The sequence below is a fragment of the Mobula hypostoma genome, chromosome 11 (assembly GCF_963921235.1).
Source record: "Mobula hypostoma chromosome 11, sMobHyp1.1, whole genome shotgun sequence".
NCBI classification, from domain to species: Eukaryota; Metazoa; Chordata; class Chondrichthyes; order Myliobatiformes; family Myliobatidae; genus Mobula; species Mobula hypostoma.
In genome coordinates, this window is record NC_086107.1 from 38,828,664 (window position 1) to 38,855,814 (window position 27,151).

The 27,151-nt window shown below is 40.5% G+C and overlaps 1 protein-coding gene across 2 annotated transcripts in view; it reads right to left on the reverse strand.

The window, feature by feature from the left end:
* Window positions 1-27,151, reverse strand: part of LOC134353662 (switch-associated protein 70-like) — a 154,688-nt gene that overhangs the window by 80,269 nt on the left and 47,268 nt on the right. For both annotated transcript variants that reach the window (XM_063061853.1, XM_063061852.1), the window contains exons 2-4: window positions 25,314-25,454; window positions 14,417-14,593; window positions 8,942-9,169 (exon numbers count right to left, since the gene is read on the reverse strand). In XM_063061853.1, coding sequence (XP_062917923.1) covers window positions 8,942-9,169; window positions 14,417-14,593; window positions 25,314-25,346 — 438 coding nt within the window. In that variant the 5' untranslated portion in view covers window positions 25,347-25,454. The remainder of the gene's footprint in view (window positions 1-8,941; window positions 9,170-14,416; window positions 14,594-25,313; window positions 25,455-27,151) is intronic.

Genomic DNA, 27,151 nt, shown 5'->3' on the forward strand with positions numbered 1-27,151 from the left:
CATGATATTCTCCATAGTAAACACTGAGATGGGATAGACATTAAAAATCTCAGCCATCTGTGGCTCCACACACAGACAGCCCCGACAGTCTTTAAGAGGACCTAATCTTTTCCTTGTTACCCTTTTACTGTTAATATAACTGAGCAATCTCTTGGTATTATTTTTAATCTTACCTGCCAAATCAATCATATATCCTCTTTTTATAAATTTCTCCTTTAAGCCTGGTATTAAACCTTTTTTCATTATCAAGGGATTCATTTATACCCCGCTGTCTAAATGCAACATACACTTCTTTTTCCTGACGAGAGTCTCAACATCTCTCATCAACCAGGTTTCCCTGAACTTGATACATCTGCCCTTCACCCTAAAAGGAACATGGTGCCTTTTTATGACTCTTGATATGACCCTTTTAAGAGCCTCCCATTTGCCAGCTGTTCCTTTGCCTTTAAAGTAAGTCACCCAATCATCCCCAGTTAGATCCTATCTGATGCCCTCAAAGTTGGCCCTGCTCCGGTTTAGGACTTTAACCTGTGGATCTGTTTTATCTTTTTTCATGACTAAGTAAAAACCTAATAGAATTATTGAGATGGACTCAAAGTGCTTCCCGACTGTCATTTCCTAGCCACCTCATTCCCCAAGTATTGCTCCTTCCTGAGCAGCTTTTCCAAGTTCACTAGCACACCACTCTATTATTTACACAATACGATTAAAACAAGTTGATGAACAGGGCTGTGGACATACAGCCACATCCTCCAAAACTGCTATATCACTTATAAATCCTGTTAAATCCAAACTGCTACCTCCCAAAATGCCCATAGGGATTTTCTCCAATATAAAATATTCCACATCTCTGTCCACAAATCCCCACCACATAATTCCAGAGCTCCCTAATCCCAGCTTTGCCTGAATGCTAAATTATCACTTGGGAGTGAAAGCCAAATTACAGGCCATGGTTCTAAATGCAGAATGCTTTCATAGGAGCGGGTATGATGGCCTTGAGAAAATGTCCATATTTGGACTCTATTGATGGTCCTTAGACTACACGAAAACTATACTCGCCAATGCACAGTCAACAAATACACATGCCACAAGATCTTAAATAGAAACCCCACCACAGATCAAAAAGTTTGTACGAGGGAACCTGTGAAGCCTTCAGGCTTCTTTATGCTGCAACCTCTTGCAATACAGCTGGCACTCAAAGCAATCGTATTCAGTTTGTAATACTCCCAAATACAAAGCTATTGTCCTTAACACCTCTGCAATCTAAAACTTCCCTAACAGTGCAGAATGCATTAAACCTGTTGCACCCAATTCTACAAATTCTTCACCAATACTTACATCCTCCAACCAGACCACATTTAAATAACCGCACAGAACTCCAAGATCCATCACCATTAACAATCACAAATACAGAAAAAGCTCTCTCCAAAATTATACACCCTGCCTTCCCATTCTCGACCATCTTCCCAATACAGTTATCGGATAACAATCTCCTCTCACAGAGCCCAAACTTCACACACTTATCCCAACCCTTCTGGGCTGCAGGAATATCAGCCCTTCAACACACCTTGTCCAAGGCAACTCTTGTTTACCCTCTAATGTTAGGCACTTCAGCTGTGAGGAAAATTTTCTGACTATCTAACCCCCTCATAATTTTGTATGCCTCTATCAGGTACCCAACAGTCACCTCTGCTCCAGGGAAAACAAACCTAGCCCAAGTGCCAGTACTCTATCACCTACTCTCACTTGCCTGCTATCACCTGGCTATTTATCCTATATTTTTGAAGCAATATTCAATACATAGGAGAACAAATATTAAAACTGGACCACCAGCTTAATTATCCTGCAATATATATACTCCCAAAGTTTTACCAGCAACATTGTGGTAACATAACTAAAGTTTATTTAGCATAGATAACTTACCATCATTATTATATATCTGTGCACATACTATGTTAAATACTTCATTTAAAAAGTTCATTTCTTGTTCAGAATTAATAATAGATGCATTTATTCTACCATACTGTGTTAGCTTATTCATCCTACAGAACAGAATCTGGGCCGCAAGTTACATTTGCTCAATATACTAACATCAGCAAGCAAACTTTCACTGTTTTGAGGGGAGCTTAAATATTTTAAAACAATGCTCCTTACAATCAAGGTAAGAAGTTTTGGCTTCTAGCCTATGGAAAAATCAAATCATAAAATTTTATGTTTCAACACAGCTGCCCGTCCCTCACTATGACATCTCCAGCCCAGTGAATGGGTTCAACCTTGTCAGCAGTCAGCCAATAAGCCTGTACCCCATCCTGGACTTGTGATCAAAGAGGCCAGCAGCAAGGCTGAATCTTGGCTTCTGTGGAATCATTCCAACTCCCAACAATTTAGGCACTAAGTCCATGATCTACCCGCCACACTGTTCACTCAATGTGCAATCCATCGTCCTGGCCCTCACTACACTATCCACAGTCACTCATCAGCCCAGCCCCTCCACTGATTCCCAGTGCCGGTTACCTACCCTCAAAGCTCTCCGCGTCTCGGAGAGCAACCTTCCACCAGGGAGCCAGAGCACAGGTGATCAGCTCCTGGCAGTCAGCCAATCTTCTATCCATGCTAATATCATTCCTATATTACCATGGGCTCTTATCTGGCTAACTGGACTATAATTTGCTTTCTTCTGCCTCCCTCCCTTCTTAAAGAATGGAGTCATATTTGCAATTTTACAGTCCTCTGGAACAATTCCAGAATCTCGTGATTCTTGAAAGATCGTTACTAGTGCCTACACAATCTCTTCCGATACCTCTTTCAGAACATTTGGTTGTAGTCCAAGTTAGTCTGACTAATTTTTCAGACTTTTCGGCTTCCCAAGCACCTTCTCCTTAGTAACAGCAACTTCACTTACTTCTGCCCCCGACACTCTCGAATTTCTAACGTAATGCTAGTGTCTTCCATGGTGAGAACTAACACAAAATACTATGTTTCTTTGTCCCCCATTACTACCTCTCCGGCATCATTTTACAGTGGTCCGATACCCACTCTTGACTTTTTTTTTTACTCATACATTTGAAAAGTTTATTGGTATCCTAGAGTCAAGGAAAACTACAGGCCAGAAACAGGCCCTTCAGCCCTCTAGAGTATGTTACATAGAAACATAGAAAATAGGTGCAGGAGTAGGCCATTCGGCCCTTCGAGCCTGCACCGCCATTTATTATGATCATGGCTGATCATCCAACTCAGAACCCAGCCTTCCCTCCATACCCCCTGACCCCTGTAGCCACAAGGGCCATATCTAACTTCCTTTTAAACATAGCTAATGAACTGGCCTCAACAGTTTGCTGTGGCAGAGAATTCCACAGATTCACCACTCTCTGTGTGAAGAAGTTTTTCCTAACCTCGGTCCTAAAAGGCTTCCCCTCTATCCTCAAACTGTGACCCCTCGTTCTAGACCTCCCCAACATCGGGAACAATCTTCCCGCATCTAGCCTGTCCAATCCCTTTAGGATCTTATACGTTTCAATCAGATCCCCCCTCAATCTTCTAAATTCCAACGAGTACAAGCCCAGTTCATCCAGTCTTTCTTCATATGAAAGACCTGCCATCCCAGGAATCAATCTGGTGAACCTTCTTTGTACTCCCTCTATGGCAAAGATGTCTTTCCTCAGATTAGGGGACCAAAACTGCACACAATACTCCAGGTGTGGTCTCACCAAGGCCTTGTACAACTGCAGTAGTACCTCCCTGCTCCTGTACTCGAATCCTCTCGCTATAAATGCCAGCATACCGTTCGCTCAAGAGTGAAAGGAAGTTGTTTTTCCAAATACACAGGTTTGTAAAATTGCGTAATGAGCTATTTCACAATGCAGGGACAATCCTGATCACAATTACCTTGGTGATTAACATACTCAAATCGTAATGTGTATCATTTAATCATCATTCTTTTATTTGAGCTTCTAAAAGCGTTAACCTGCATTCCTTTATTACTTACATATTTTCATGTTGTCTGCGATATCACCTAACTAGAGAAATCTGGTCAAAATAATACAAATTATTTTAGATAAGTTTTTTTTTTACTGACAGTTCTTTAAATAAATGGTTTAGACTTTATTCATTTGAATAGGGAAGGAAGACAAATCCCCTGTTACTCTGCACGTTGAGATTTTCTTCTGAATTTGCTATTTCCATGTTAGTCTCTACTCTCAAGTTCCTTTAAAGAAGAACTACGTGGTTATTAGATTGTCTAAATAAAAACACTGAAATTTATCCAGATTTTCAAATTTGTCTCTTATTTTGACATTAAAGGAGTCAATATTTCATTCAACCATCTAAACAGAAAGCCAGCAATACTGAAACCTAATCACACTTCAAACAAACCCCGAATGTCTCTATTTGACTGTAAATCACACAGCCAGATTGCATGTTCTTTGGTATTATCTGGTGGCAACACAAGTTGCTCAATCGATAGACCCTCCCAGAGTACACACACTTTCCTTCATGACAGCTAATCTCACTTCCTGATACAAATGAAGTAAAGAGTACAAGGAACTGCAGACCACAATCCCCTTCACATTGCAACAAGTGACCAGAGTTTTAGATGATGTCTACCACTTCCTCAGTTGAGACTTACCCCAGCTCTTCTAAAGCACTGGAGTCTTCTCTTTACAACTGACAGAGTTCACTGCTAGGGTAAAGGATTACCCATTTAAAACAGAGAGGAAGAGAAATTTATTCTCTCAGAGGACCTCGAGTCTTTTGGTCTCACACAGTGGAAGCAGAGCCTTCAATTAGTTTTTTTAAAGGAAGAGAGATTTGGAATGAAAGCTTACCAGGGACAGCAAGAAAGCAGAGCTATGGTTACATCCAGTCAGACACAATCTTGTTAAACGGTATAGCATGTGTGAGGGGCAGAGTGGTCTATATCTGTTGTTTATTTACATGTTAGTAATTATGTCAGCAAACCATGACAGTCACTGACTTTACTGAAGTACCTAATTCAAAGGATCCTAGGTAGTATAATGACTTGAAAAAGGCAGGGGGTTTTACTTTAGAAGATCAAATATGGTAAAGACATTTGAATGAGGTCTTTAAAATTATGAAAAGATCAGAATTATTCAATTGTGGCTTTTTTAATGAAATGGATTACAAAAAATGGAATGTAGATAGGTTGAAAGTCAAACAATATTCTTTTTCCAAGAGTCTATCTGATCTTTAGAACTTATTGCTGGCACAATGTGAATGGCGATTTACTGCAAACGTTCAAAAGTTGCAACATACTCTTGACTGTCTGGTCTTCCTCTGTGTCACCAACGGTCAAAATGAAAATTCTTAATAGATCACATACGATTATGCAGATCCAAAGACATATCCTGCGATAAACTCCTTAAAACTCATTTTGTAGAGTGTTTGCGTCAAATAGTATTTTCTTTCAACCTTAATGGTGTAAGACACAGGAGCAGAATTAGGACAATCAGCCCATCGATTCTCCTCCATTCGATCATGGCTGATTTACTTTCTCCCTCAACCCCATTTTTCTGCCTTCTCCCCGTAACCTTTGACGCCCTTATTAATCAAGAATCTATCAACCTCCACTTTAACTATATCCAATGATGAGGCCTCCACAGCCATCTGTGGCAATGAATTCTAGATTCACCAACCTCTGTCCATTTCTTTGTCCCCCATTGCCACCACTCCAGTATCATTTTCCAGCAGTCCAATATACACTACCTCTCTTTTATTCTTTATATGTATCAAATGTTTTTTCAGACACTCTTTTCTAGTTGCCTCTATTAGTTGTTAAAAGCTTCCCACTAATTGTTGCTATATTGTATGCCCTCTCTTTTGATCTTATACTGTCTTTGACTTCCCTTCACATTTGCCTCATCCTCCCTCTAGAATGCTTTTTCCTCTTTGGGATGAACCAATCCAGCATCTTCCAAGTTACTCCCAGAATCTGCAACCACAGCTGCTCTACTGTCAGCCCTGCTAGGGTCGCGTTCCAATCAACTCTGCCCAGCTCCTCTCTCACGTCTCTGTAGTTACCTTTATTCAACTGTGATACCAATACATCAGGTTTTAGCTTCTCCCACTCAAATTGTAGGGTAAATTTTATCATATTATGGTCACTGCCTCCTTAGGGTTCCTTAAGCAAATCTTGTTCATTACACAACACACAATCAAGAATTGCCTTTCCTGTAAATTAACCACTGAATTCCTTTGCACTAATAATTACTTTCAGTCAAGAAACACGTGGAAATGAAGTTGGAAAATAATTGCTGAAATTATTGATGCATTAAACTTTTAATCTGTTCATGCCAGTTGCAATTAAGATAGAGATGTTTACAACTGTTTTTATAGATTTATTTTGATTTGTTGAAAACACAAATCTCACAGAAAAATGCATCAAATTAATCAGATTACGATCGGTTGTTTGTGGCCCATGTATTGAGGTCAGATTAATAATTCAATTATATGCAATTACACAGAAATAATGCAATTTATCCTGCTATGTTACGGTAACTCGTTATCCATTTGAATTTCAAGCATTTATTTACTTGGTTTGTTATGGTTTCACCTATTCCTCCAAGTGCCCTGCACGCCAATTTTGTAAAGAAGACCACTGAAGTGCCAAGAGTTTTCTAGTTCCTGGACTACTTTGAAACCATGACTTAGAGAAGGGAGGAGGCAACAATAGTAAAGGTTGAAATTCAGTCATTTCCAATAGTTACACCTACTCGGACGGATGAGCTCAGCGAAACAATGATACATGATCCCTAAAATTTGGACATAGACGTCCCGAGTTGAAAAGGGAAAGAAAGAAACATGTAATGCTCCTGATTGCAACCCTGTCTATTGACCCCGAGTATCGCTGTTCCAGAATATTCCAGGTTGGCTCAACCATGGAATAGCATGAAAGATCAAAGACGACCAAGATTAGAATTTGAACAAAACAGCTAAATGTTGGTAGCAAAAAGCAGATTACAACTGCACATGGATATTGGAGAGGCCAAGTCCCTTTCAAGTTTCTTCTGTGTTAAAATATTGGCCCCCCCCCCCCGCAAGAGATGAGGAAATATTACATTTGCAAGAATACAAAAATCAGGTTTGATTAAGGGTGATTGATCATTTTTGGAGGTATAAAAACAACCACATTGAGCAGCATCTGTTTGGTTGGGGGGGGGGTAGGGAGGGTGAGAATCAGTTGTTGATGTTTTGGGTTGAGATCCTGCATCAGGATGGAGAGAGAGGACATCCTCCTCAGAACTTACCTTGATACCAAATTTAGCTTGGCTTTGCTCTTGAGGGGAGCCTGGGCATTTTTATTAGCCACTCTGGTACTGGGGGTGGAGTTGAGGGCTACATCATTATCAATAGCACAGAATAAAACATTATAGGGTAAAGTCACTTGTTTCAAAGAAACACCAGGTTATACAAACAGACACAGGTCCTTTGGCCCTGCAAGTTCACACTGACCATCAAGCCCCTAATTAATACTAATCCCATGTTCTTATTCTCTCTATATTCACCATCATTTCCCACAGATTCCATCCATCACCTGCATACGACAGAATATTTTATAAAATATTTAAATCATGTTATTAAATTGCATCTGCAAAGTGTATTGCCCAGCAGTTATTATTTCTCCTTTCATTACACATCACATAGTGAACTGCAGATCAACTATCCAAAAGACTGACTTGATCCCTTTGGTTTCATGGGGTCTGCTGGTGAGCTGAGTATCTGGGAATAGGTAACCAGATAATAGGACCCAGGAGTCTCGAAGAGACCACCTAAGAGTAGGGTCAGAGAAGGCAGGGTGGGCCAGGTGAAAAGCATCATTTAAGTGGAGCTTATCTCCATTTAAGTTGAGCATTAATTATAAATGTAATCAGTTTTAAAATAGCTTGGTAATATTTTGCAGTCCTAGTAAACCTGCTTGCCTCTTGGAATTACCAGCAAGGACATGAAAATGACATTGTTAAACTGTGTAAAAGTGTATTCATTTATTACTATGGCTGGTGTTTGCTTGTTATAAAGTTCAGCAAAATTCAAAAGAAATATGATTAATTTTCTCCACCTTCACTATTTTTAAGGTTCTAACATTCCCAGTGATTTGTCCCAATTGCTGGTGCCAAAATAAAAGAAAGAAAATGCAGAAAATATCCAAGATCTTGACTCGTATTGCTCAACATTTTATTTATTCTGATTAAGTTCATCATGCTTATGAGAGATTGGCAGGACATTTTGTAAATCAATATGCAAGAACATTAAAGTGAAAATGGGTCAGGAAATTAAGATGGAGCAGTGAAGAGCAAATTATTCCATGCTGGTAATTTTCTTTCCCATAACGATGCCACATAAATAAGCTGCTGCTCCTAAATTGTGCCACAACATTACAACAGAACATTACAACTGCTAACTCAGTTTTCTCCACTTAATAGTTCCATTTCCTCAGTCATCAAGAAGATGGAATAGAAAGCTAAAAAAAAGCCAATGCAGTTCAAAACTCACCATATTTCTCTCCACAGAAGATAATAGGGACTGAATGGAGAGATCAGGGTAGCACCTCTATCAGTATAAAAATATCAGACACCAGAAAAAAAATCAAACTAGTAGACGCTATTGGGCTCTGATTTCTACATAACAACCTCTGCAGGAGCACCTGAGATCATGAACTTCACATTCCATCAATCCACTGATGCTTCACATATGATTACTAAAACCTTGATAGAAATATGCTGTTAATCCCCATGGATACAATGGTTCTATTCACTAAGAACAGAGTGCAACTGTAAGTTTACTTTCATCAAAAATACTTGCTTTGTACATTTTCCTACCTTCATTTTCCAAGCATTTCACTTTGAAAAAAGAATTAGGTGAAGACTATGGTAAAAATGTGCATTGGGATTGACCGATGATTTTTCTCAGTCATGAAAATTGCTCTTACCTGTTTTATCACATCAAGGATGAGTTCACAGTAAACTTCATTGATTGCCATTGACAATGTTTGTCTGTTCATGCCCTTCAAGAACAACCCTGAGCCAACTAGTGTGATGAATTCCCAAACAGAAAGGCCGCTCCGTTCGGCTCCAAGTTGAGCTCTGTAATCTTCAAAGTTCTCCTGTTGCCAATTAATCCCCATTGCCTCGGTCAGCTTCCGGAAGAAGTACTCTATCTGAGCAGTGAGAACAAGAATATTGTATTAGCACAGTGATGTCCACAAACATCCTAACTTCATGCAAATAAAATAACTACCGGTACTTCCATTTGTAAAGTAATCAATTGATCTGCTTTGATGTCACTCAAAAGGAATTCAGCACCAAGAGGATTTTTTTTAAGAATAAAAGGGAGGGCAGAGAGATTGCTAGACTGAGGTTGAACAGAACTGACTGAAATGGGAAATAGCAGAAAGGTGGACATGAGGGAAAAGTAGATATTACAGTGGGGGAGACAGTGAGGGAAAGTGAAAAAGTAGGAGCAAAAGAAGGGATTTACTTTTTACGTTTATGTTGCTGTTTAAGACATAACATGCCATTAATGCCTTATTGCTGCATCCCTAAGACAATTCTATATTTCTCTCAGTCCTTGAATAAAATGTAGAATAAGTGGGAATTACAAGGGTTGGAAACAGTTACTATGGAGAAGGGCAATGTCAGCAAACCTCTCTATTCCCACATGTCAGTTTCAACATCAAGACTGCAAAACAAAAGACTCCCATCAAGTTGGGTCAGCTAGCATCCAAGCTCTGACATGCGTTTCTGCACCATTATCCACAACCAAGTGCAAGTCAACATTCTCCTTCAAAAGAAATCAACGAAGAATAGGAATTTAATGAAGAGATCAGAGTGGGCCCTCTGCCAGTTAGAAAGCACAATCAAGCACATTTTACAGGCTGGACCTAGTCATTGTATAATACTGATAAAAGCACATTCCCTTGGGAAGGAAAACACGAGAAGATCTGCAGATGCTGGAAATTCAAGCAACACACACAACATGCTGGTAGAACACTGCAGGCCAGGCAGCATCTATAGGGAGAGGTACAGTCGACGTTTCAGTCCTGACGAAGGGTCTCGGCCTGAAACGTCGACTGTACCTCTTCTTATAGATGCTGCCTGGCCTGCTGTGTTCTACCAGCACTTTGTGTGTGTTGCTTGGGAAGGAAATGTGTTTTTAATATTTTCAGAAAGTCTGTGAGCAAAGGAGTAAGGAGCTGAGTGTAATTTCTCTTCAGCTGTAAAAATTGAACTTCCTCTGATCTAAATTTATAATCCAGAGAGCCCAGCCCCAGCACTGAAGAATTGGTGTAAGAGCTGCATTATCTGTAAATCCTCACATTTGTAAACAACAAAATATGCTTTCTAAAAAAAATGAACAATGATCTTTTCTCAGTATATTTTATACAAGAGCTGTTTAACAGCCAGAGATGCTATAACCAGTGGAACACTGAAGATCTGGGTCACACACATATCAGAAGCAGAACCACCTAAACTGTTAATACAGCAGGAATTAAAGGCTCTGTATCTGAAGGAAATCCTATTCAGCATCTTACAACAGTACCTCAATCACTTTAGTTGAAAAGGTGAGAAGTATTTACAGTTTTTGAAAGATGGTGCAAATCATGGAAAACCTTAGCAGGAAATTTTTAACTAAAATCATAGCCTTGTAGACAAAACAACATCTTCCTCGTTGAGGGTTTTATCAGTTCAGGGAGGGATTTAGAGTGGTGAGGCTGTGATTCACTCATCCATCTTTCACTTCAGAGCACTGCATTCAGTACTCAGAGTAGTCACTTCCAAAACGGGGAAACCAAATTCAAACAGAGTAACAACTACGTGGAGCACCTCTGTTCAGTCCACAAGCCCTGAGCTTCCATTTACCGGTCTTCTTAATTCTCCGCCCCAATCACACATTTCTGTCTGCAGCCTTTGCAGTAACTCAACAAGGCCCAATGTAAGAGACAGCACCTCATCTTCAGACCAGACACATTACAATCCTCAGCAGTGAATTCCACACTTTCAAAGACCTGCCCAATTCCAGCAGTTGTTTTCCTTACTCTCCTGTGTCCTCATTGTGCCTCCTTCAGACAGCATATCTGCCTTTAAAGGGCACTTCTTGGGCAGAACATCTTTCAATCTCTCCTGGGCAGCCATTCCCCTGATTCTCTCCAACTTAAAAGTTGTTTTTTTGTTTGGTCTTAATTCTCATCGACAGGAAGCATTAACTCAGTTCCTCCTTCCAAAAATGCTCCCACATCTGCTGAGTATTTTCAATTTTTGCTTCAGATTGAAGGAACGAGTTGATAATTTGAATTAAATGGGCAATAACCATCAATGTTGGGGAAGTGTGAACAGAAATAGGCGGGTTGGGTTGTTTAGGAAAATCACAGTGCTGAAATATTGAGTATGGAGTTAGGTATGAATGAGAAGCAGGATAATCTGGACGTAGTGATGAGCAGGCAGACAGCCACTTTGGTAAAGACATCAACGTGGCAAAGTTGCAGACTGTCTGGCTGTGTCGGAGGATTTCCCAGAGAGTAGAAAATGGAATCAGTAATAAGGATGCACAGTTGTGACAAGGGCTGAAGACAATGCTGTCTAGTGTTCAGATGGAGGGGAAACTCCCTTGCTCATGAATCTGACACCACAGGGATAGTAAACTGGCTGAAAAATAAAGCTGAACACATCTTCATGGGAATCCTCATCTGTAATCATCCCACCAAATGGCAGGAAGGCCATGCATGAGACAGTTGAATGTTCCCAATTTCAATAAAAGTATTTGTGTGCTACCCTTGAACATTGCTTCTGATCATAAAATAAGACACTTACACTGCCCTGTTGGGATTGTATCAGATAAACCATGGAGCTTTGTGACAGAAATTCACACATTAGCAGTAAACTCTACATTAGAGTTAGTTCAAAACTGCAGGAGTTTACCTGGGAAAATAAATAAACAGCGTTCTAATGAAGCAAAAAAAAAACATACTGCAAGAGGAACCCAGTGGGATAGTATCTATGGAGGGAAATGGACAGGCCAAGACCCCTTAACTGGACCGTCCTGATGAAGCCAAGCAGACGCTCGAGAAACAGCACTGCATCTCTCCACCTGCACACATCAAGCCTCAAAAGTAATCCAACCAACTTAGATAACCAGCTTTTCCCAAGTGTATCAAAAATAGCCAGTTTTGATTTAAAGTCATCCATCAGTGACATTAACTCAGCTTTCCCCTCTCCGCCACAGATGGTACATGATCGGCAAAGCATTTCCAGCATGCTGGCTTGTTTCAGATTTCCAGCATACATGTTTTTTAATTCTGTCACTGCCTTGATTCACCTTCCTCTAGGCCCACTCTTACAGACAGGTCCAGTGTGATTAAATGGACTCTGTTAAAATGGTGCCAAAAACAGATATTCCACCTCTTCCGGAAGTTCCAGGAGTCTCCTGCATATTGATAGCAACTCTCTGATGCCCACAAATTATATACAATATCCCGGAAATCAATTTTTTTGAGAGCGAGAGGGAGAGACAGACAGAGAGAGCAAGTGACAGACGTAGCAAGAGAGTGACAGAGAGAGTAGAGAGGGCAGTTGAGATTCAAAGAGTTCTGCCAGTTGATGAAGCTGCTTTTGGTGCTGCCAAATTCTAATTGTGATGTAGAAAGGGCATTCAGCATGGTGCGTCACATTAAGACAGAATTCAGAAGTCAGCTGTCTCACAAAACACTTGTGAGTCTGATGTCTTGCAAAATTAACAAATTCATTGACACAGACTGCTATAAGGTTGAGACTTCTGGCAAAATGCTCAAATCTACCAAGCAAGCCACATCACAGTATAAGGAAAGTTTGCAAAAGAAATAGAAAAGCATTAGCAGTTAGCTATTAGCATTGAGACTGCCAACAAAATACTCATCAAGGACTGTATATATGTAAATAGTTTCAATATGTGATCAAATAAATTTCTGTGTTCTTTCATAATCAAATGTCCTGTATACATACACACTTGGAGGTCGACCGGGGGGGATATGGGGTTGCAGAGGGTGGGGGTGGTGGTGCTACCTCCCTGAAATGAGTTTTTGCAGGGGGGGATGTCTGCAAAAATAACTGCATCATCTGAGCAATCCATCCGATCATAAACACTCGCTTCATTCTCTTTACTCCTCCTCTTCTCGACAACCTGAACTGTGTTTTCTCCTTTCAGTTATTCACAATAAGAATTAGTTCTGCTTTTCTCTTCACAGATGCAGCCAGAGCCATTGAGTATTGATTTTCATTTCAGATTTCCAGCAGCTATTTTTTTTTTGCTGATCCCTACACAAATTTAACTTCTCTTTAGCAATGACTGGAAATAAAATATTAAAATTTCCATCTCTTTCCACACATACACAATTAAAGAATTAATGATAATAAATGAATTAGTTAACAACTGTAATGAATTGCTCCTTGCACATTCACATAATTGGGTTTCAGTCACACCCAAATCCTCAAAGTCTCTTCACCACCTCGCTGACTCATGCCAAGAAGGAAATACTCATATGGGGAGGGACAAGCACAAATAAAAATAGTTTCACCCCAACTCAGATCAATACAGCTAATCTAATCAGACAGCCTTTACACAACTGGTCTCCATATCCATTCCCTCCACCAAAAACACACAGTGGATGATACATATACTAAACCATGCTCTACAGAACAACTTGCTGCGATGTTGACGGCACTTCCTTCCTCATGGTTATTAATGTGTTATTATACGTGGACATAATAAAGAACTCCAGTTCCCAGTGTGCAGTACAGGCGGTTTACCCGGAACTGGAAGTGTTGTTGGTGGACTGGGAGCACGCACTAAAGCGTGGAGCTGGAAGCCATGATTGTTAATAAATATGCTAGCATTTGAAAACTCTCACTAAGTTTGTCTTTTATAAAGAACAAACATAACAATTAACACCAAAAAAGACATGAGCAGTATCAGTGTCATCTACAAGCTCCTCTCCATTCTGCCGGACTTTTTCTCATAGCTGATGACTTGATATTCTGACACTTCATACCCACCACCATTGCCAGGACACTGTCATAAACTTTCATACCACTCAAGGGGTGCATTAACATCTGAAGACAGCTAGCGATTGAGAAAATGTGATCATCAATAACTCAGAATGCTTGTTTTTTAAAAAAGTTTACATGTTGTACAGAGGCCTAAATTTCAGTGCCATGATGGTTGGACCTTCTGCACCTCACTTAAGGAGCCATTTCAATCAGATAATACTATCTGCAAGTCATTTTATTGAGTGCACAAAGCAGAATCAAATCTAATCCACCCTAACACAGATTGTGAGACAGCAAAACGAAACAAGAACTATTTAAAAATGTTCACCTTCCAGCCAGTATGGTATGAAAATCAAATTGTTGATGTCTAACTTTCTGAAGCTTACCTCCTCTGGGACTATGATCAGCGGATACACATCTTCTGAGAGGAAATTGAAGATACACCACACTTTGAAGGCATCTTCATCACTGATCAGTAAGTTGTTGCAGTTCAGATTTTTCTTGACAGACAGAGTCCAGCACATTCGGTTAAAGTCACTTTTATCAAAGCTGTTTGGTTGAACCTTTAAGAAGATTGGGAGGGCAAGGAAGAAGAAGAATAAAAAGTCAGGAAAAGCTATAAAAGAGGAAAAAAATAATCAGTCGTAATATTTTTTAGAAATTCTGATATTTCAATGGTCAGGGTTCTTTTTCCATTTAAACATCATCTTTATTTTAGTTACACTTTTGAAATACGTCTTTGCTAACGCTTTATACCCTATATTCTACTCAAGTACACTTCAAAAACTCTTTAATTATTTCTACTGCACAAGACTTACTTTTGAAATAGCCGCTCATTAATAGAGACAAAAACAAAATGATTAGTGCACTGACATTTTATTTGTCCAGCTAATTAAACTTTAAAAATGTAATACCAAAACAAATTTTCCTCAGACCCAGACGAATTCATACAACCACAGCCTGTCACAACACACTTCGGCTCAAATGAAAATCAAATAATTTATTTCACTTTTGCATTTAAAGAATACTAATAAATAATTTACTCATTTTTCAATTTCAAATCATATAAACAGTTTAAAACTTTTCAAGTGCTGGAGAAAAATAAATCCCTCCTCACATCAAATTCTCACTCCAATCATGCAGAATGAAATGACTACCAAAGGGTTAGTTAATTTTGGTCTCTCTAAATTCATTCTTAAATAGAACTGCAATTTTAAAATCAATTCATTACCTTTATGTAAGAAAAGCATTATGTAAAATACATTTGAAACACTCCCTTGTATAGGCTTATCAGGGTAGCTGCCACAAGAACCATTATGGCATCCCATCAGGCTTTGAAATTCCCCTTATGAAAAGTTCAAGATAAACTTTCTAACCTACAACTCTGCGTTGTGCAATTCATAACTCCCAACTCCAGACATCCCACCCTGCAAAAACTCATTTCAGGGAGGTAGCACCATCAATTTGCGGGAGACCTCCGGGAGAGGTGGGATGTCTGCAATAGAGTAGCTCCTGAGCAGCTAGCCAGCTAGTTTAAATAACATTAGCTATGCTAATGAAGGAATGACACCTGTTAAACTCACATCAACGTGTCTTTTACAGTCTTAACCCACCACAGGCAATAGAAAAGTCACTGTTGCAAACAGTGCAGCGAGCAACACTGTCATTATTTTGACCCCTAATATGCAGGGGTACACTTTAGTGTAGTCTGGGGTGAAGTACGTTTTATATTTTTTTGGGAACACTCTGCCATGGCGCACTCTCGCTCGCGCGCTCTCTCTCTCCTGGTTGCTCGCGCGCTGTCAAGCACTCTCACTTGCTTTCTCTCTCACTCTCTCGCTCGCTTGTTTGCTCTCGCTCTCTCTCTCTCGCGTGCGCTCTCTCTCGTGGTTGCTCTCACGCTCTCTCTTGCTTTCTCATTTCCGTGATATTGTATATAATTTGCGGGCATCAGGGAGCCACTATTAATATGCGGGAGACTCCCGGAACTTCCGGGAGAGGTGGGATCTCTGCAACTCTGCTTGGCATTCAATTATAATGCAGATCAAGTTATATTGTCTTGACGACCCAACTTGCTCTGCAATGTGCACACTACTCTAGTGAACAAAATCAGAGCCATAAATGGATGAGTAAGATCACTAGTTGTTGACATTTTGATATTAGCAAATGAGATATCAAAAATAGTTTGATATTAACAGCCTGTCTGCAATTAAAGGCACATAGTTCATACTTTAAGAAGATCCCAGATTATTTGAAACAATACTCACAAATTACTTAAACCACAGATTCTTATGGGCCAATTTTCTTAATTTCACTTCTATTTGTATAACTTTACTCCTTGTGGTCCGGAATGCACCCTCATCTGCCCAAAATCTGGATAATGTGTGTTAACTAGTGGAAGAGATGGTGATTGAATTGATTATTATTTTTTAAAATTGTCTTTCTCAATCACTGGTTATGTGCCTGAACAAGGTGTTCTCTGATTTCAGTATTAAGTAATTGCATAAGTGCCAAAGTTGAGGCTATAAATAATAATCTACCATTTCTCAAGAGGTCACAACAAAACACTTGATTCTGTTGGTCTAAACCATAATAAAAGCTGGACATGGTGCCAGAATTATCAACTATCCTTGAGGTAGCTTGTTGTTGACTTTAACTGTATTTCTGGCCTATCTCTAAAATTTGCAATGCACTAAATTTAAACAAACCTGGTGCGAGAGAATACAGAACCAAAGATAATTTAAATGTGAATCTCAAGCTTAAAAATTCACAACATTGATGTAGAGCCAACAATAATCAACACACCAAACTTTGAATTAAATGCTTGAGTCCTCTAGCTCAGTCAACTGTTCAGACATCTCTATCTATCTGTGTAAGTGTACTTTTTTGGCTGTGGCCCACTGGTTGCCGTGGGTTCAAGTCCTTCTTTAGGCATATGAAATGTATGATCTAAACTGACTGGACCATGGTAATGAGTGCTACATTGTTGCGAGCAGTGAAGAGGAACGGAGGCACAATGCTGATATCTAACAAACATAAAACATAGAAATCTCCAGCACATTACAGTGTTGTGCTGACCATATACAAAGAGGCTTTGAGGAAAGAGAAGCAGAATAAAGGGTGTAAAGGTAGTGAGGCAGAAGGGCTAAAGTGCGTGTATTTCAATGCAAGAAGCATCAGGAACAAAGCTGATGAACTGAGAGACTGGATACATACATGGAATTATGATGTAGTGGCCATCACAGACTTGATTGGCACCAGGGCAGGAATGGATTCTCAATATTCCTGGATTTCAGTGCTTTAAAAGGGATGGTGGGGGGGGGGAGGGGAGGAGGGGTGGCATTACTGGTCAGGGATATTATTATAGTTACAGAAAGGGTGAGTAATGTAGCAGGATCCCCTTTTGGGTCAGTATGGGTAGAAGTCAGGATCAGGAACGGAGCAGTTACTCTATTGGGAGTGTTCTATAGGCCCCCTGGTAGCAGCAGAGATACCGAGGAGCAGATTGGGAGGCAGATTTTGGAAAGGTGCAAATATAACAGGGTTGTTATCATGGGTGACTTTAATTTCCCTAATATTGATTGCCACTTGATTAGTTCCAATGGCTTAGACGGGGCAGAGTTTTTTAAGTGGGTCCAGGACAGAGTCCTGTCACAGTATGTTGACAGGCCGACTAGGGGGAATGCCATACTAGATCTAGTATTAGGTAATGAATCGGGTCAGGTCACAGATCTCTCAGTGGGTGAGCATCTGGGGGACAGTGACCACCGCTCCCTGGCCTTTAGCATTATCATGGAAAAGGATAGAATCAGAGTGGACAGGAATTTTTTTAATTGGGGAAAGGCAAATTATGAGGCTATAAGGCTAGAACTTGCAGGTGTGAATTGGGATGATGTTTTTGCAGGGAAATGTACTATGGACATGTGGTCGATGTTTAGGGATCTCTTGCAGGATGTTAGGAAGATAAAGAATGGTAGGGTGAAGGAACCATGAGTGACAAGTGAGGTGGAGAATCTAGTCAGGTGGAAGAAGGTAGCATACATGAGGTTTAGGAAGCAAGGATCAGATGGACCTATTGAGAAATATAGGGTAGCAAGGAAGGAGCTTAAGAAGGGGCTGAGAAGAGCAAGAAGGGGGTATGAGAAGGCCTTGGCAAGTAGAGTAAAGGAAAACCCCAAGGCATTCTTCAATTATGTGAAGAACAAAAGGACGACAGGAGTGAAGATAGGACCGATTAGAGATAAAGGTGGGAAGCTGTGGAAGTGAGCGAGGTCCTCAATGAATACTCCTCTTCAATATTCACTAATGAGAGGGAACAATGATGGCGAGGACAATATGAGTGAGGTTGATGTTCTGGAGCATGTTGATATTAATGGAGAGGAAGTGTTGGAGTTGTTAAAATACATTAGGATGGATAAGTCCCCGGGGCCAGATGGAATATTCCCCAGGCTGCTCCATGAGGCGAGGGAAGAGATTGCTGAGCCTCTAGCTAGGATCTTTATGTCCTCGTCCACGGGAATGGTACCGGAGGATTGGAGGGAGGCGAATGTTGTCGTCCCCTTGTTCAAAAAAGGTAGTAGGGATAGTCCAGGTAATTATAGACCAGTGAGCCTTACGCCTGTGGTGGGAAAGCTGTTGGAAAAGATTCTTAGAGATAGGATCTATGGGCATTTTGAGAATCATGGTCTGTTCAGGGACAGTCAGCATGACTTTGTGAAGGGCAGATTGTGTCTAACAAGCCTCATAGATTTCTTTGAGGAGGTGACCAGGCACATAGATGAGGGTAGTGCAGCGGATGTGATCTACATGGATTTTAGTAAGGCATTTGACAAGTTTCCACACGGTAGGCTTATTCAGAAAGTCAGAAGGCATGGGATGCAGGGAAGTTTGGCCAGATGGATTCAGAATTGGCTTGCCTGCAGAAAGCAGAAGGTCATGGTGGAGGGAGTACATTGGGATTGGAGGGTTGTGACTAGTGGTGTCCCACAAGGATCGGTTCTGGGACCTCTACTTTTCGTGATTTTTATTAACGACCTGGATGTGGGGGTAGAAGGGTGGGTTGGCAAGTTTGCAGACAACACAAAGATTGGTGGTGTTGTGGATAGTGTACAGGATTGTCGAAGATTGCAAAGAGACATTGATAGGATGCAGAAATGGGCTGAGAAGTGACAGATGGGAGTTCAACCTGGAGAAGTGTGAGGTGGTACACTTTGGAAGGACAAACTCCAAGGCAGAGTACAAAATAAATGGCAGGATACCTTGTAGTGTGGAGGAGCAGAGGGACAGATCCCTTAAAGCCATGTCCTCTTGTATTGAGCAGTGGTGCCCTGGGGAAGAGGCACTGGCTATCCACTCTATCTATTCCTCTTAATACCTTGTATACCTCTATCCCAGATCCCTTAAAGTTGCCTCATAGGTAGATAGGGTAGTTAAGAAAGCTTATGGGGTGTTAGCTTTCAAAAGTCGAGGGATAGAGTTTAAGAGTCGCGAGGTAATGATGCAGCTCTATAAAACTCTGGTTAGGCTACGCTTGGAGTACTGTGTCCAGTTCTGGTCACCTCACTATAGGAAGGATGTGGAAGCATTGGAAAGGGTACAGAGAAGATTTACCAAGATGCTGCCTGGTTTAGAGAGTATGGATTATGATCAGAGATTAAGGGAGCTAGGGCTTTACTCTTTGGAGAGAAGGAGGATGAGAGGAGACATGATAGAGGTATACAAGATATTAAGAGGAATAGATAGAGTGGATAGCCAGTGCCTCTTCCACAGGGCACCACTGCTCAATACAAGAGGACATGGCTTTAAGGTAAGGGGTGGGAAGTTCAAGGGGGATATTAGAGGAAGGTTTTTTACTCAGAGAGTGGTTGGTGCGTGGAATGTGCTGCCTGAGTCAGTGGTGGAGGCAGATACACTAGTGAAATTTAAGAGACTACTAGACAGGTATATAGAGGAATTTAAGGTGGGGGGTTATATAGGAGGCAGGGTTTAAAGGTTGGCACAACATTGTGGGCCGAAGGGCCTGTACTATGCTGTACTATCCTATGTTCTATGTTACCTACTCCAGAAACTGCCTAGAATTACCCTATCACATGGCCCTCTATTTTTCTAAGCTCTATGTACCTATCTGAGAGGCTTTTAAAAGACCCTATTGTGTCCGTCTCCACCACCGCCGCCAGCAGTGCGTTCCACACATCCACCACTCTCTGTGTGAAAAACCTACCCTGACATCCCCTTGGTACCTATTTCCAATCACCTTAAAACTATGCCCCCTTGTGTTAGCCATTTCAGCCCTGGGAAAAACCCTCTGGCTATCCACACCATCAATTCCTCTCATCATCTTATACACCTCTCATCCTCCGTCGCTCCAAGAAGAAAAGGCCAAGTTCACTCAAGCTATTCTCATAAGGTATGCCCTCCATAGTTGACTGTTCAAACGGTTGACTGCTCTGCCCACAAGTTGGCTACCATATTGCACCTTGGTATACTTGGAGTTGTGAAAAATATAATATAATAGCAAGTCAATTCCTTTGATTCAAATAAGATCAGGTGAATTTGTCAAATATGCACCATTAAACCTTTCACCTATCCCGGGGGTGAGGGTCCCACAACATTGTAGTTACACATTTAATCTGCATTCAACATTTCAAACCTCACATCAACTCATCAGCTAGGAACGTTAGGTTGCTTAACTGACTAAACCTTGAGAGCAAAGCTAATACAATAGCGATGAGGAAACTCTCAGAAGAAAACCATCAGTTTTAAGGAAGGAAATCTAACATTCTTGCCTAATTCAGCTTCTCTGCAACTCCAGTGCTATATTAATGTGATTCATTTCAATTGCCTTGTAAACTGGCCCAGTAAGTCACTGTGTTTAATGGTATTAGAGCTAGGCAACAAATGACAGCCCTGACAATGGCATCCAAGTACCACAAAAGGGTAAAAGAAGTTCCCCTCCCCCAGTAAATCAACTTACATGTTAAACAAATCTAAAAAGTTTGAAAAGATAATCATGTCCATCTTGTCTGATCATCTAGATAATAGTATTCAATGCTGTTGACCCACTGGCTTCTCAATGTTAAAAAAATAACAATGATGGGTTTCATCTCAAAAAGTAATATCTGTCATTTCAGAAAGGAGTCAGGATTGCATCGCTGATGATTGCACAGCAATAAATAATTTTCTTAGGATGAATTGTTCACTTTAAAATTGCACTTGAATTCTCAATGTATAAAGTGTGTAATAGAAACTTTGAACAAATCACTCTGTTCTTGTACAGAAACAGCCTGTTCTTACATTTTTTGAGTTCAAAGCAATTGAGTTTATTCATTATTTTATTAGATTTTAAAAAGTTGAGTTCTTACACTGTGTCGTATTGCCCATTTGAAACATCAACTGGTCTTTCTTGCCTTAGCAAATGCAAATCATTTGTTTATCTCAGAAAGCAGCAAACTGCCTATCATTTAACAAGGCATTGGTTGTTTGTAGAAGGCAATTATGGAGTAATGCCCAGACCTTTGCTTTCAGCTGGGTGTGTGACAGAAGAGGAAAAACGTGTTTCCTGAGGTTTACAAAAAAAAAGTACAAAAATATTCTTGCAGTCATTACAAAACAACTAAGTAAAAAGAACAGACATAATAAAAAAAATGTGAGTAAAGGAGATGGGGACAGAAGGAAAAGTTTGGATAATTTTCAGCTATTGTATTTACTCTCTCAGTTCTCATATTATATTTTCAATTGTGAGACATGAAATCGGAAAAATTTATTCCCAGTTAAGAAATAGATTTCTTCAGCTTTCTTTTCAAACACATACTTGAGATGACATTTAAATTAAAAACTAGGCCTTCTTCACTTTTTGTCAACTCCTTTGGCATCAATTTAAAGGAATGAAAAGTGGTGAATCTGTAGAATTCATTGTCACAGGCGACTGTGGAGGCCAAGTCTTTACATATATTTAATGCCCAGGTTGATAGCTTCTTGATTAGTCAGGGCATGAAGGGATACGGGGAAAAGGCCGGGGACTGGGGATGAGAGAGAGAAAATGGATTAGCCATGAGGAAATGGCAGACTCGATAGGCCAAATGGCCTGATGCTGCCCCTGTATCTTATGGTCTTACAATCTAAAAGAAATCAGACGAGAAATATTAACTTTTCACTCTCCAGAGATGCTACCTTAGCTGCTACATGTTCCCGGCATTTTTTGCTGCTACTTCAGATTTCCAGCATCTATAGCTTTTTTAATTCCATCGAGCCCCGTTGACTTCTCTAACATGTTGCAATTTTCTCAGTGCCTTCTACCAGGCACTTATTAATAGACCCATATACAGATGATGCAATGTTATAAACACAAGAAGTTCTGCAAATGCTGGAAATTCACACTAGCACACACAAAATACTGGAGGAACTCAGCAGGTCAGGCAGCATCTATGAAAATGAATAAAGAGTCAACATTTCAGGCCGAGACCCTTCATCAGGACTGTCATAATACCAGAATGTCATGTTAATTGATCTCTTGCTCCCTATTTTCTGACTCTTGGGGAGTTGATAGATTTGCAAGGCCCCAATCTAACGGAACTACTCCTCAGTCTCGGAAATATTGGAAGATCATCATTGAAATGTTCTATGTCTTCTTTTAGAACCTTAGGTTATAGATGTGTGATTCTGGGAATTTGTCAGCCTATAGTCCCATAAATTACTCTAACTTCTTTTCTGTAGCATTTATTATTCTTTCATGTCCTTCAACACCCAACAGCTTGCTAAGTACTTTCAACGTAAATGAAGGATGTAGCGCAGACTATGAGTGCTTAGCAAGGTCTCACAGGTAGCAATATGATACTACCAGATAAACTCTTTTTAACTATGTAAACAAAAGGCTAACTCCCTGTCCCTTTTTTTTTAATTGAAATAGATAGGAATTTTGCCTCAGCATCTCTAACATCGACCTGAGAGAACAGACAAGGCACCAGTTTAAAGTGTCACCCGACTGTGTACCACTCCCTGGTACTTTCCTGGTACTCTTGTGCTCTGGAATAGGAACTGAATACACAGCATTGTCATGGGTTTAATATCACTGGCATATGTTGTGATATTTCTGAACTTGGCGGCAGCAGTACAATATTGTAGTTATGCGGGCGGTGGGAAAATTATCCCTCTTGTGTTTTTTGATCTCATTACTGGAAATTCAGTGCAACACGACCCTGCTACTTTGATCTGGCCCACACCTTCATTAACCTGGTCCAACACTTGCTTTTACTGGGATCTTCCTCCTCCTTACACAAGTGCTAAGATTTATGGTTATGAATATGCTACGGTGGAGGAGTTATTACTTATGGTTAGTGTGGAAGGGGATGATGTTGGATTGTAGGGAATGAGTACTCAGCTGTGGAGGTGTGTAGGTAAGCATTGGTTTGAGTGTATTAGGCTTAAGATTATGTAAGGATTAGGTCATGATTGTCCAGGAAAATTATCCCTCGTGTTCCTTGATCTCATTACAGTCGACCTTCACTAATCCGACTACCTGTAATCCGGTTCCTTCGATAATCCGGCACTGATTATGCTTAATGTGATCCTTCTGTAACTTCTGCATTTTCACTAATCCGGCACTCCTCAGGTCCCAGTGGTGCCGGATTAGTGAAGGTCGATCTGTACTAAAGTTTTCATACCTATTGGACTCTTGGATTCCTAATACCCTTAATTTCTAATACCCTTATTGTACCTTCTACTATGAAGATAGGTAAAAATTGTTTATCTCCCCTTCATCCATGATAATTTTTCCAATCTGAGCCTCATATCTGATATGCCTGTGATACCTCCCTTGTACATACACACTTAGAGACCACTTCATTAGGTATACCTGTACACCTGCTTGTTAATGCAAATACCTAATCAGCTAATCATGTGGCAGCAACTCAAAGTATAAAAGCACAGAGCCATGATCAAGAGGTTCAGTTCTTTTTCAGACTAAACATCAGAATAGGAAAGAAATGTAATCTAAGTCAGTTTGACCATGTGTTGGTGCCAGGCAGGGTAGCTTGAGGAACTGCTGATCTCCATAAGAATGTAAGATATAGGAGCAGTATTGGGCCATTCAGCCCGTCGAGTTTGCTCCACCACTTCATCATGGCTGATCCATTTTCCCCTCAGCCCCAATCTCCTCCCTTCATGCCCTGACTGATCAAGAATCTATCAACCTCTGTCTTAAATATACCCAATGACATTGCCTCCACAGTCGCCTGTGGCAAACCAATTCCACTTTGCACCGGCTGCCCATTTCCATTCCTTCTCCTGGCAGTCACCCAGTTACCTGCCTCCTGCAACCTAGGGGAGACTACCTCCTTGTAGCTGCTCTCTGTAACATCCCCATTCTTCTATATGAGCTGAAGGTCATCAATCTCCAGTTCCTTAACACATTCTCTGAGGAGCTGCAGCTCGGCGGACCTGGTGCAGATGTGGTCATCCGGGAGGCTGGAGGTCTCCCAGAATTCCCCCAGCTCACACACAGAACAAAACACAGCCCCCGGGCCATTCTCACTGCACTGACTGTGCTCAAACAGACCAGGAATGAAGAATAAAGAAATCCGGTGAGATTTTCACACACAACTGAAAGAGCTTACAGAGAACAGTGCCAAAATAAAAAAAAACACCCAGTGAGCAGCAGTCCTGTGGGTGAAAATGCCTTATTAATGCGAGAAGTCAGAGGAGAATGGTAACTCTGGTTCAAGCTGACAGGGAGGTGATTATGGAACCCAAAGAGCCACATGTTACAACAGCACCTGCAGAAAATCGTCTCTCAATGCACAACATATCAGATCTTGCAGTGGATGGGTTACAGCAACAGAAGACCATGAACATACAGAAGTACCCAATATATATCAGCACATACTGTCAGTACCTAATAAAGTGGCCACTGAATGTATAACTTCCTCTTGTTTTTTTTCCCCCCAGTTCACACTCTCACTCCACAGTCCCCCTCTGTGGATTTTATAGTGATCATAAACATTCCCAATTCTCACGCCTGTAGCTCTTTCTGGCAATATTACAAGGCTCTTCTTTTGATTTGAGTAATCGTTAAACTCTGTAGTTAGCTGTGGATGAAGTTTTCTTCACCAATTGAAAACACATGCTTAAAAATCCAAAATATTGCTTTACTCACAACTAAAAGGCTTCAATTTCACTATAAGAGTTGGTTTTCCATTAGACCACATATATTTTTTTAAAACTCTATGCTTGTAATATATATCAGAGTCTAACTGTTAGGTTTTTATACAAATCTAGAAAATAAAATACCTTATCCAAGATAAACCTGTTCAAATACGGCATATATCCCTGGTTGGAAACCGGTCCTTCATCATCGTCCTTAAAGTGGTTTTCCAAAGCCACTGGATTGTGAGGTACTTGCAATACTGTGCACAGACTGTGCGAGAGGACCTGTTCCGAGTAAAAAGAAGTATTTAAGAACTATATCCTCCAGGTAACATGAATACAGAAAGCAGATATAGTCTCTAATCCTTGGAAAGAAATCCAACTTGGCTAATACATCAAATTTCAGAGGTGCCAGTGTTTATAAACAATAATCTGCATTAATATAGCTCCTTTCATGACCCCACCAGCACTATTTAACAGATTCCTTTCAAAGAACATTTTAAATTGCCATGCAGGTACATTTGAAAATTCATGCTCAATTGGATTGTAACTGAATAGGTGGAGGGCCAGGGACTGTTGAGGGAGAAGAGAGTCTGCAGAAGGACTTAAGACAGATGGGGAGAATGGGCAAAGTGTCAGATGGAACATGGTGTAGGGAGGTGTATGGTCAAGCACTTTGGAAGAAGGAGTAAAGGTATAGACTGAACAGAAAGAAAATGCAAAAATTGGAAGGTACAAAGGGACTTAGGAGCCCTTGTGCAGCATTTCCTAAAGGTTAACTTGCAGGCTGAGTCAGTGGTAAGGAAGGCAAATGCAATGTTAGCATACATTTCAAAAAAACTAGAATAAAAGAGCAAAGATGTAAAGCTGATGCTTTCTAAGGCATAGGTCAGACTGCAAATGGAATATTGAGAGCAGTTTTGGGACCCTGGTCTAAGAAAATATGTGATTCCATGGGAGAAGGTCCACAGGAGGTTCACAAGAATGATTTGAGAAATGGAAGGGTTAACATACGAGGAGTGTTTAATGGCTCTGGGCTTGCATTCATTAGTTTAGGAAAATGAGGGAGGGATCTCATAGAAACCTATTGAATATTGAAAGGCCTAGATAGAGTGAATGGGAAGATGATGCTTGCTATAGTGGGGGGCACCAAGACCTGAGGACACAGCCTCAGAAGACAGGGGCATCCATTTAGAACAGAGACGAGGAGGAATTTCTTTAGGCAGATGGTAGTGAATCTGTGAAATTCATTGCCACAGATGGCTGTGGAGGCCAAGTCACTGGGATATTTAAAGCAGAGGTTGATAGGTTTTTTATTAGTCAGCCATGATGGAATGGTGGAGCTACAGTAACTCAATGGACTGAATGGCCTAATTTTGCTCCTATGTTGTACGGTCTTATGAATGTGCTTGGTAAGTTGTGCTAATATAGTCCCACGGACTTCAATAAAAGCAAGTTACACCACCATCCAGCCACTTATTCAACCTACTGATTCAATTCCACGTATTTACAACTCTTCACCCAAAGTCGTTGCACAGTAACAGTTCAGCACAGATTAGACTGCCTAAAGGGCCCGTTTCGGTGCTGTGGGTCTCTAGGACATCTCATCTGCTGGTGAACTTTGATCCCAGCTCTGGAGGCTGTAGCACTTTTATTTATATTGTTTGATTTCAATTTATCAATTCCTTTCTTAAAAATCTAATACTTGAAAAGCTTGCAAGCTTTGTCGCCTCATTTGTAAAAAAAATCTAAGAGCACATCTTGGTTGTTGGGCAAAATTGAGGGTGTTAACCAGATCGTTCTTTGACCAGATTTCCACCTGTGAAGTTACAGTGAAGCATGGGGCTTTGTAATAACTTTTTAATCAAACAGCAAAGTTAACTTTGTCACAAATGGTGCAACAGCCGTGGACGTTGTTACGTTGAAATTTCAGGTTTTCAGGATTTGAGTTTTGAATTCTGAAGTGGGGTCTGACTGAGAGG